The sequence below is a fragment of the Scleropages formosus genome, chromosome 5 (assembly GCF_900964775.1).
Source record: "Scleropages formosus chromosome 5, fSclFor1.1, whole genome shotgun sequence".
Taxonomy (NCBI): domain Eukaryota; kingdom Metazoa; phylum Chordata; class Actinopteri; order Osteoglossiformes; family Osteoglossidae; genus Scleropages; species Scleropages formosus.
In genome coordinates, this window is record NC_041810.1 from 10,348,369 (window position 1) to 10,359,495 (window position 11,127).

The following is an 11,127-nucleotide window of genomic DNA, read 5'->3' on the forward strand; positions in this document are numbered from 1 at the left end:
AAAGGAGTGAACTGAAGAAAGTATTAACAACTGCTTCACCATAAAGTCCCAGTTCAGTTGCACTGGCCTCAACGCAGTGAGTAGTTCATCACAAACATGTTTATCAGCATCTAGTCACCTAACCCCCAACTACCAAAAAAGCATAATAAACACGTATATAATTATTTGCTGGGTAGTTTCTTTATGTTCTTTATGTGTCTCAGCTATAGCTACAATAAGTAACGTTGGTTAAAACTGGCCAACGAGGCTGGACTGAGCTACGTTCACTGTTGGGTGCCATGCTGATCTTGAAAGGTGTCTGAACAAACACTTTGTTCTGCACACAGACAGACACCTTGCAACACAGGTGACCCATCTGGACAGGGAGGCAAACAGAGACAGACTTAGCTATGGGGGGGATTGTTAGTGTAGCAAGGTGTATAGCACCCCACCCCATCCCACCCCAGTCTAAGAAGCCTGGTTCAGGTGTGTGTCAGTCCCCTTGGTGTGTGATGGGAGCAGAATGTTCATCTATGGCCAGTGCAGCTCCCTCCTCCTGCCTTTGTGACCTGAGCTGATAGTTCTGCCTGAATGACCTGAGTGTTTTGGGAAACGAAGAGCCTCCTGGAACAAGGAGGCCTGCAGAAACAGACCTGAGCTTGAAAATGACTCAAGAAAAAGACATGTTTTTCTAAACAATTCTTCTCATAAGCTGCACACCACCACAGCTGTCAATGTGAACTCTTAAAAGAATTACAACAGAAAACAAAGCATTTTGCACATTTCTAGGCTGCTCGATAATAAACGCAAAAACGCATTCACAGCACTGTACGACAAAGTCTTCTAGATTCCAGTCATATTTCTGTAAAGCTGCTGCCCGTCACCCAGAAGCCCCAAAGCAGGTAACGCACAACACAAAGGATCCCGAGAAACCCTTCGCGCTGGGTGTCAATGCCGGAGGCGTAACTCAACTCCGCACAGAGAGTCCACAGCGTTCGCAGCAATCCGGGTCGTCGCGGAGACGTGTCCCAACACCGCCGGGTTCAAACAGCCCTCCCCTTTGTTTCCCCATCAGTCCGGTGCTTTTCTTTTCTGCAAAGCCTCGACATTTAATGCCAGGATTAAAGGCCTAAATCCCAGCACTGGCACTTAGTAAAGCGACAGGAGAAAGAGTCGGCGAGGGCCTCAAAGGCAGCGGGAAGCCATGGGGCCGAGGGGCACCGTTAGTGCCCGTGACCTGAGCCCTGTCCCCAAGTCCGGCTGATTTTAATATCACTGAGGCATCGCCACGGAGCATAATTTCTCGTTCTTGCAGCAGTAGATTCATTATGCAACATGAATGTCACAAAGTCTCCATGAAAAAGTGCTCATAGTGCAGATGTCCACACGTGAATTTCTGCGCGGGTTCATGTGAGAGAATGAACATTATGACATGGAAACCAGGAGTTCCTGGATATGTAGTCATGTACCTGTTGTGCGAGCGGCACATTCCTTGGAATATGCAAACAAAAAAAAGCAGATATTTTCAGGTGTTCACGCTGTAGATGAGTGAAGGCTGGGTGACGTTTCTCATTGCGTTGTTGAGCAGCACCACACTAAACTCAAACATCAAGTGAGCTTACCTGGGTACGCATCTGTTTACCAGAAGTGTCATCGCAAGGGTCACAGCCAGCCTGTAGGGGGCGCCAGAGAGGGGACCCTTCTCAGCTGTGGGCCGCTGCTGAAATTAATAAGGTAAAGTCAGTGTGGCTTTTTGCTGTAATTCAAAAACCCAGGTTCAAATAACATGTGCTGCTGAAGTACCCTTGATTAAGGTACTTTCCTTAAACTGACAGTAAAAGTTACCGTGCTGTATGCATGGGCAAATCAGTGTGAATATCTCAGTTTACAAACCAACCTTTGAAAGGTGACTGGGACAAGTCAGGTAAATGAATAACTAATAATAGTACTGTAGAGAAATTCTATGTAGCAATGGAATAAAAAGGATTGCGCATTAGAAGAAGAAATCAGTTTCACGTGCGTCCGGTGCGACCGCACTGTGTTTGTGACGGTCATCAGCCGCTCCAGCACTTCAGGCCTGAGAGACCAGTGACCTAAAATGTGTCCTTTATGAACCTTTTGTCTGTCTCTGTCAACACTTTAGAAGGTTTTCTGGTACCCCCCCATGCCCCCCCAGTATAAACATGGGTTCCTGGGCTGGGGGTTTTCTGGCAGCCACACTTCAATGGGCTCCCAAAGGGGCCCCCGTTTACCCCGGTGAAGCCAACTCAAACCCTTTCCAAGCAAACAGACGCGTCTCACGGGAGCATCTGAAGGCTCTTAGCAACAAGACGGAAAGGAGAGACTCGCCGGCGCCTCACGCAGGGACACCGAGGAGCAGCAGCTCTTCTCAAGGGGAAGGACAGTGTCAGTGCATATGAACTGTGGCTCGTGCTGGATATTTCAATGAAATATAACGGGAAAATTCATGGGCAAACCCAGGATTGCTTCTTTCATTAAAAGCCAAGCTGCCTTAATACTTCTAACCCTTTTTCACAAATGATTCCTGCAGTACATTGCAATGATACAGAGACAGAGATAGAGAACTCAGTCACATCAGGTGATGTTGTTCTATGCAAAACACACACACTAAGATCATCCAAATTTATAGAGCCTGGAGGTTTAAAATAACACTTTTTTTCAATGGAACATCTTGCAGAGATGAAAAAATTCCAAATGTACTTAGAAGTCAGGAAGTCTTCAGTACAACTTGATTCATGTTGAGGTGGACCTTCTAGAAGAGGAACGATCTCTCGCACAGAGTCGTTTGTGCAGAAACACTCTGTTGAAACACATGCTGTGTGATACAGCCTCTTTGATTCCCAGGCGACACTGAACACGCCGGAGTTTCTCCTCCAGGGCGGCCACACGATGGAAGCCCAACAGCCGAGAGGCGTGAGGAGTGGTTCCCGCTCCCTGTGACCTCCCATGGGGTGCACAAGACACCGAAGACGCCGTACCATTTGATCTATCCGCGTGTGTGTGGGAGAGCGTGTGACCGGGCGAGATGGCAATCTGCATGCAGGTGTTGTGACTACCTCGGCACTGGCCAATCACAGCTATTTTTATAACTCCCACTTGGCTGTCTGTCAAGACATGAAAAGAGTGCCGTTATGCTTCATGAAAGCCTTCAACAAGTGCCTCCAAATTTACCATCAAATGCCATGAACGGATTTGATACAGTCTCTGGCAGAAATGGCAGAACATGAAGCCCGAGTGCTGACAGCAGGCTAAGGACACAGACTCACCTGGACATTACTTTGTACTGTGGCCAACTGGGGGTGGAGGAGGCCACATGGGCAGGATTGAGTGTTGGACAGCGGGTTCTCCCATCAAAACAGGTCTTATGAAGAAACAAAAATCAAAAAAAAAAAAAACAAGATGAGGACAGGACTCCTTCCATGGGGAACTTAAACCAAGAGCCAGAAGGCACACATGAAGTAGAAGGGAGCTCAAGCTCAGACTCACATTCCTCAAACTGTCCCCCGACCAGCTGCATTAATGTCCCTCCTGGTCCTATCTCAATGTGTTGCAGCTGGTCCTCCTTTTTCACTGAGCCAAGGGTGGTACTGCCCACCAGCTCACAATACCTTACCATTAATTCCAAATACCTTCAATTCCTCCTGTTACAGGTGGTTGAGTCACAAAATTTTGAAGTGTAAACATGTTGTCCTTCCCATACCTGTTTAATGAAATTTCTGTTTCAAGTGGATCACACACACACATTTTCAGAACCACTTGTCCCATACGGGGTTGCGGGGAACCGGAGTCAACCCAGTAACACAGGGCGCAAGGCCGGAGGGGGAGGGGACACACCCAGGACGGGACGCCAGTCCGTCGCAAGGCACCCCAAGCGGGACTCGAACCCCAGACCCACCAGAGAGCAGGACTGTGGTCCAACCCACTGCGCCACTGCGCCACCGCACCCCCTCAAGTGGATCAAACAATGCATAATCACTCTCTGAGCTGATGGACGGCGTTAAAGAGCACACACACAGAACACGAGCGCAGCGTCATCATCATCCTCAGCTTGCCCATCATCAGAGATCTGACAGCTACACCAAGGAGTCATTTCTTTATTCTGCTGGTGTCCAGTGGCACAGACTGGAAGCACAGCTGTTGAAGGACAGGCTACCGAAGCTCCATCACACTTCACCGTAACATCTCCATGTGAGGTCCAGAGATACACTCACAGGCCAAGGGGACCTGAAAAGGAGAACCAGTGTGCAAACAAAAAATAATTGTATTTTCCAGTGTAGCACTTTCTTCTAGTTTGTTCTCCACTTTTCTAAAACTCCTGTCTAGCAGAATGCAAATGTGCTTACCTGTGTTCACCCCCAATAAGACTGATGGCAGTAAAGAGCACAAAAGAGAAAGTGGTGTGAAAACGATGAGCAGAATCAGTGTTTTGAGGAGAAACAGGCATATTTCAGTAGCAAGTGCATATGAGCGTGACCTTATGAGGAACTTACGGTCGAGGAAACTCTCCCTGAGATCTTGTTCAGGCTCTCCATGGTCCAACACGGAATCACGACTCAGGAACAAGTCCTTGCTCCCAATTCTGTGTCTCTCAGATAGGAATTAGCACAGCCGTGTCCCACTGATGGTGGTACGCAGTTTTTACGTCAAGGAACTTGTCTGTGACGCGAAGGAAAATGTGTCCGTTAGACAAAACGAAGGCGATGAGCAGAACAGAGTTGAAGGACTATGTTGACGGAGTCAGAAGAGCTGGCCTACCATGTTTTTAAAGTGCTATCTGTGTACTTCTGTCAGATAAGACTACAAGGTACTTAGACGTATGGAGTCTATCAGTCCGTGAAATCGACCTGCATCGGGAAGCTCTTCACCTCACAGGTCACTAAGAAGGGAGCTGGAGAAACTCATGGTTTCACCTCCCCTGCTCTTTCAAAGGAGAACAAAGCGAAGTGTGTCCGGAACTAGGTTGGCACAGCGGGGCACCTCGCCTCTGGAGGGCGGAGCTGGCAGCGCCCCTGTAGACCCTGGGCAGGGCGATGGGGCACCTGGGTAGCATTTCTTTACAGCCTCTGCTTTGGGTGAGAGGGAACCAGCTCAGACCTATTCTCTCCGTGTCTTAGTTTCAGGTTTCAGCCATGTCTTATTTGCATAATAATGTCCTTATGTAGAAATAGATTAGCATAGATGCAAGATAAGTATAAAAGCAGAAGCAAAACAAGAAGAATGTAAAACAGGTAGGGCGACAGCAGTCAGCACTGGTGCCTCACAGCTCCTGGGCTGTGGGTTCAGACCTGGGTTTAGCCCTCATTTGGTCTATGTGCAGTTTGCATGTTCTCCCCACGTTGGCGTGGGTTTCCTGCCACAGTCCAAAAATGTTTTAGGTGAATTGGTGTGTGAACTGCCCTTAGTGAATATGTGTGTGTGTGTGTGTGTGTGTGTGTGTGTGTGTGTGTGTGTGAGAGAGAGAGAGTGAGAGAGAGAGAAAGATCACCAAGTGATGTGCATGGTGTAGCAGTTACCGAAAGTAAGTGGATTATTACTTTTTGTTATTATTCATTTACCTGACACTTTTCACCAAAGTGACTTACAGGTTAAGGTACCTACACTGATTTACCCATGTATACAGCTGGGTAATTTTTTACTGGAGCAATTTAGGCAGAAGGTGAGATTCAAACCTGTTTCCATTGATTCAAAGGTGAGAGCTTTAACTGCTACACCCCCTGTGGCAACCCAATTATTGTTATTATGATTAATTGGGAATGCTACTATTTTTGCAAGGCATGTTTGATAGGAATCAGACAGCTGCTGTCCGCCCCTATGAGTCGAACGTGCAGGCTGGTCCTGGGATGTGGATCTTTGCTGCAACTCTCCCAAAATTAGGGTCTCTCTCTCTCTCTCTCTCTTTCTCTCTCTCTCTCTCTCTCTTTGTGTGTGTGTCTGTTTCTCTGAAAAGTGTATTAAAAAAAAGAAAGGCAGGTCCGCAGCGGGAGCCCCTCCCCCGCCCGCGCTCATCCTCCACCTGCTCCTGCGCCTCGACACACCTGGAAAGCGCCGCGCGGACAGAGAGCCGCTTCACACCTGAGCAGCAGCAGCAGCAGCAGCAGCAGCAGAAGCAGGAGAAGCGCTGCCACAGGCGCGCTGGCACGAGAAGAGCCACGTGGGGAAGGTGACCACGACGCAAAACTGCGGATGGAAGCTGAATTAATGTGCGTCGGAAGAATGGAGACGTGAGGTAGAGGAGTGTGCTGGAGAACCACGTGCCACTCCGAGGCCAGCAGTGTGTCGTGTGTGCCTGCCACTCCCCCCCCCCCCAGTGAGGGGTGTGCGAGGAGGATCTCGCGCAGAGCTGCGCCAGGGGACCGACTCCGTGCGCAAAAGATTGTCGGGCGACACGCGGAGATCCAACCGCCGCGAGCGCAACCTCAGCCACGATGCCCCCAGTCGGCGCGGTGGAGCCCTTCCTACACGGCACGGAGGGCTTCGGACCCGTGGGCTCCCATTTCTTCCTGACGGCGATGGGCGACGGCGTCGGGCTCCTGGGAGAGCACTTGGCGCCCCAGGGCCCCGACACGGACCTGCCGCACCTGAAAGGCATCGTGCGCAGAAGGCAGCTCTACTGCCGGACCGGCTTCCACCTGGAGATCCGGCCGGACGGGAGGGTCACGGGCACCCGCGAGGACAACAGCCGCTTCGGTACGTGTGGCGCCTCCGCACTGCTGTCAGTCGCGATGATTTTGCTCCGTGGCGAGATGCGCAGAGGTGCGTGCGTCGAACCCGAGCAGCACGTGCGCCCAGGAGCGGCTCTCGCTCCCGCTCCCTGCTTGTCGCTCTAGTTAAAACGTATTCCGTACTGTAGTAAATATGAGGCTGCTCGAGAATGAATCGTTATAATATTGGCATGGAGCCGTGAAACGATGCTCTTCAGTCGCGCTCCTGATGTAAGTGGTCCTGATGCGCAGCAATTCTATATAATAATAATGCACAACACCTTTTCATAAACACACAGCTGCTCTTGATAGGAGGCAGTGTGGAACAGCAGGTTGTACTTGTACCTCACCGCTCCTGGGCTGTGGGTTCAAAACCAGCTCAATTTGTGTGGAGTTTGCGTCTTCTCCCGCTGTTTGCATGCGTTTCTTCTGGCTGCTCTGGTTTCCACCCACAGTCCAAAGATGTGTGCTTCAGGGGAACTGGTTACTACATTTCCCACAGTATGTTTGTTGCTAAAATGTGATGGACTGATGTCCCGTCCAGAGTGTTTCCAGCCTCACGCCCTACGTTTCCAGGATAGGCTCTAGAACTCGTCGACTCTGTATTGGACAAGCAGTCATCGATAGTGGATACGTGGAGCTAATGGAGTGTTTTAGGGTTGAGGTGTGTGTTTCTAACAGCTGGTAACGTAGTGGTTAGAGCTGCTTTCGCCCCAAAGGTCGCAGGTTTGATTCCCACCTCCAGCTGTGGTACCCTTGAGCAATGTACTTACTGTAAATTGCTCCAGTAACATTACCCAGGTGTATAAATGGGTAAATAACTGTAACCTTAACATTATAAGTCGCTTTGGAGAAAAGCATCAGCTAAATGAATAAATGTAAATGTAACAGATTGTTGCCCTGCTGTCATGTCTCTTGTATTACAACACACACACACACACTGTGTTAATACCTAATTTGTTAACTCACATTCCAAGCGCAGGTGTTCTGGAGTTCATCAGCATCGCCGTGGGCCTCGTCAGCATCCGAGGGCTGGACAGCGGCCTCTACCTGGGCATGAACAGCCGGGGGGAGCTGTACGGCTCGGTGAGGCTCCACATCCGCATGAACCCAAAACAGAGGACAAATTGACATGCGCTCGTACGCACCCCCATCAACAGGTGGCACTAGTGTTATTGCCAATTAGTGTTTGAAAGTACTCTGAAATATAGTATTACGAACTGTATTTAGCACATGGATGTGTGTAATGATTCTGTTTCTATGGTAACACTAACCTTTCCTCTTTGCTGCACCTCAGGAGAAGCTGACCGCAGAGTGCGTGTTCAAGGAGCAGTTTGAGGAGAACTGGTACAACACGTACTCCTCTCAGCTCTACAGGCACGGGGACCGTGGGTCACACTACTTTGTGGCCTTGAACAAAGACGGCACTCCAAGAGACGGCGCCAAATCCAGGCGACACCAGAAGTTCACGCACTTCCTCCCTCGGCCCGTGGACCTGGAGCGTACGCCTCGCCTTTCCCGCGACTCCCTGGGGCCCAGCTGAGCGGCTCGCGACCCGTCCCGTTGAAGAACTTATTCCAGGCTCCAGGTTGTCATGGCAACCAGGATGCGCCATCACCGAGGACCGCCGATAAGCTACAGGAGCGCGAGAACCTGTGTGCATTAGTATCTGCGGCATGGAGAAGGCTGACAAATGGTCCACTAACCTCGCCAAAGGGCAAAGGGCAAAGGGCAGGGCAGAGGTTCTTCTGCAAAGCTGCCGACGTCGTCTCATGGAGAGGAACTACACTGTTGGCTCTCAATCAAGAAGGCCATTTGTGGCGCAAGACCAAGAGGAAGTAAAGGGTGATCTCCCTGTGTGTCATCTTCTCCCAACCCGGAACGCTGTTGTCAGCATGATCACCAATCTGATCATCAATCACCGATTGTTCTGGAATAACTGTGAAGGAACTGCTCTGTTGTGACATTTATTGGACCAGGCCACAGCCAAGGGGAAAAAAAAAAAAAAAAAAAAAAAACCACACAATTTGTGACAGATGTTATCACTTCAAAAGGCTTTATTTATGGATTCCTGGATGCATATTTATTTTATATATTTATTTATTCAAAAATACATTTTTACAGTTAAACTACAACATAGCGAAAGCAAGTAGAGGGTGTACCATAGCAGAAAGTGACAGTTCCTTAACCTGACTGAAGAATTCTGTATTTTTGTATCTTATTTTTAGCAGGTGATTTAGGTTAAGCCATTTTTGTAGAAAAGGTAATATTAAAGAAGTGCTATTTGTGGCTTTTCTAGTCCTGCAGACCTTTGTAAAGAGTTTCCCTCAATACTTTCATGGGCCATTAAAGTTTCTCTTTTTAACTCATTCACATGTATTCATTTAGCAGACGCTTTTCTCCAAAGCGACGTACATCTCGGAGAAATACAATTTGTACATTACATTAGGAGAAAGAGAGACATTGTTGCAGACACGATTAAGTAAACCTAGTTTGTTTCTTTCCACTTTATGCTCCGATGCTCGTCGCGCAAGTAGGTGCGTGAAACTCAGGAGACGAATAACAAAATAAAAAGTAATTAAAACATAAATTAACAAGAATAACTCATTCTCATAATTTCTCTTTTTAAATGAAGTACACTGTGCTCATGCTACAAATGTCTGAGTTCTGACACTAAAAAACATTTTCCTTGGTTGTTCATTGGTTAGTAGCCTTTTTGCAAAAACTCTGATGTTAGTGTACCCTCCAAGATAATAGATGGCAGTAAAGAGCACTAACAGAGTAGGCGCGTTAAACCACCGTCATTCAACTCACTTCCACAGTGTTTGCAGTTCTCTTCTGGTGTTTCTGCTTGTCTGATCAATAGCAAGATGAAGAGTGTTGCACGTGTTTCTGGCACTGGAGGTGTGTACATCTCAGGCTGCAGAGACTGAAAAGTGCTTGTTATAATTGTCATTTTACAAATCTGATCGCAATCTGAGAGAGCTGTCCAGTTGTGATGACTATCCAAGACTGGCAAGAGGATCTGGATGGGAGGTGTCCAAAAACAGGTTCTGTTACCAGGTCTCGCGTTTTTAATCAGTCGTTACCGCAGTAAAGTGCGGGTGCGCCAGCGACTGCAGTTGCGTCTGACTGCGGCTTCCGATGCGCGTTATCATCCGGGACCCTGGAAACATCTCAACTGCAGGGAGGCACGCAAAGCGGAGCCATTTATTTTCCCTGGGAGATTATTTTACAGTATCCGTGTGTGAGTGGGGGATGCTGGCATAGGGGCGCCTCCTCACGCGAGGACATGTGCTCTTAGAGTACCTGCATCAAGTGCCGCACTAAAGAGAAAGGCCCATGAGGGACCATTGTGGGGACCAGGTTCTCGTCTGAACCTGGCGGACCTCCCGTCGAATCCCACGAGCCGCGGGCTTCCTCGTGCTCACTCTTACCAATGTTTCTGTGTCATTTTACAGCACTGTTACACATACGATGGCAGCCTATGTGTCACTGCACTCACCCGTGATGCCTGCGAGCAGCTCTTACCGTGGTGCCCCTGGCTACCTTCTTCTCACCCCGTTACTCCCTCACTGTGTCACACTCCACCTGGGCTTAGCATGAGCGCGACAGCTCCACACGCGTATTTTACCACCTTTTCGGACCCGTTTCCACAGACGGGCGGAGACCATTTATAGACTGACTCTTAACCATGGATATGAACGCAGTAACACGCTGTGTGTGTCAAGACGCTTCTCGTTTCACAAAAGTGTCTGTTCACAGCCACGGTTTCCACATTTTGCTTCCTCCCACCCATTTCTCGGGCAAACTGCTACGTAGTATCGCGGCGGCGAAAGTTGTTCACTGCAGAAAATGCAGATGCCACTTAGGAGACGCTTTCACTGCATTTTCTCCATAGAAAAGGTCCTCTCGGCCGGTGATTTTATCATCGCTCCCAACTTTTTCTCATTAAATTACTGCCAAGTGTGAGAACAACGTTGGTGATGGAAATGGTGAAAATGACCCCTACGACCCCTTCCTCGCACCCTGGGGCAGAGGAGTTTCTCATGGATCCCGGTCTCTTGGGACACACAGCCCGCCAATATCTGAGCGGCGCAACGAACACTATGAAGCGAACGTGTGCGTGATCAGTGTGTGTCACCAGCCAGGAACCAGGACACCTCAGGTCCCCCTGCATCAAGACGGGACTTGGAGTGTTTACAGCGGTCCAGGAGCCGGAGGGCTGTGAGCAGAGGTGTGGGGCCACTGACGCCAGCTGGGACCCGGTTTCAGGGCTCCAGTGGGGTCTCCACATCCTGCAGGAGTGACCTGTCACTGCACCAATGCGGTAATTGATGCCTCATGCGTTTAGGGGTAATTACTGCCCCCAAAAGTCAGCAGTTCCTGAGGGCCTCAAGGGCCGTGTGGCCCCCAGATGTTAACC

The 11,127-nt window shown here is 49.3% G+C and overlaps 1 protein-coding gene across 1 annotated transcript; it reads left to right on the plus strand.

The window, feature by feature from the left end:
* The first annotated feature begins 6,425 nt into the window (after positions 1-6,425).
* On the plus strand, positions 6,426-8,253 carry fgf20b (fibroblast growth factor 20b). The gene is made up of 3 exons (XM_018746720.2): positions 6,426-6,687; positions 7,684-7,787; positions 7,999-8,253. The coding sequence occupies exons 1-3, from the start codon at positions 6,426-6,428 to the stop codon at positions 8,242-8,244; spliced, it is 612 nt and encodes a 203-aa protein (XP_018602236.2). The 3' UTR covers positions 8,245-8,253.
* Positions 8,254-11,127: the final 2,874 nt, after the last annotated feature.

Bases quoted from the DNA above. Each gene is read 5' to 3' on its own strand.
- fgf20b (XM_018746720.2), top strand. From the start codon at position 6,426: ATGCCCCCAGTCGGCGCGGTGGAGCCCTTCCTACACGGCACGGAGGGC. The intron at 6,688-7,683 runs GTACGTGTGGCG...TTCCAAGCGCAG, and splicing joins CGAGGACAACAGCCGCTTCG to GTGTTCTGGAGTTCATCAGC. The intron at 7,788-7,998 runs GTGAGGCTCCAC...GCTGCACCTCAG, and splicing joins GGGGGGAGCTGTACGGCTCG to GAGAAGCTGACCGCAGAGTG.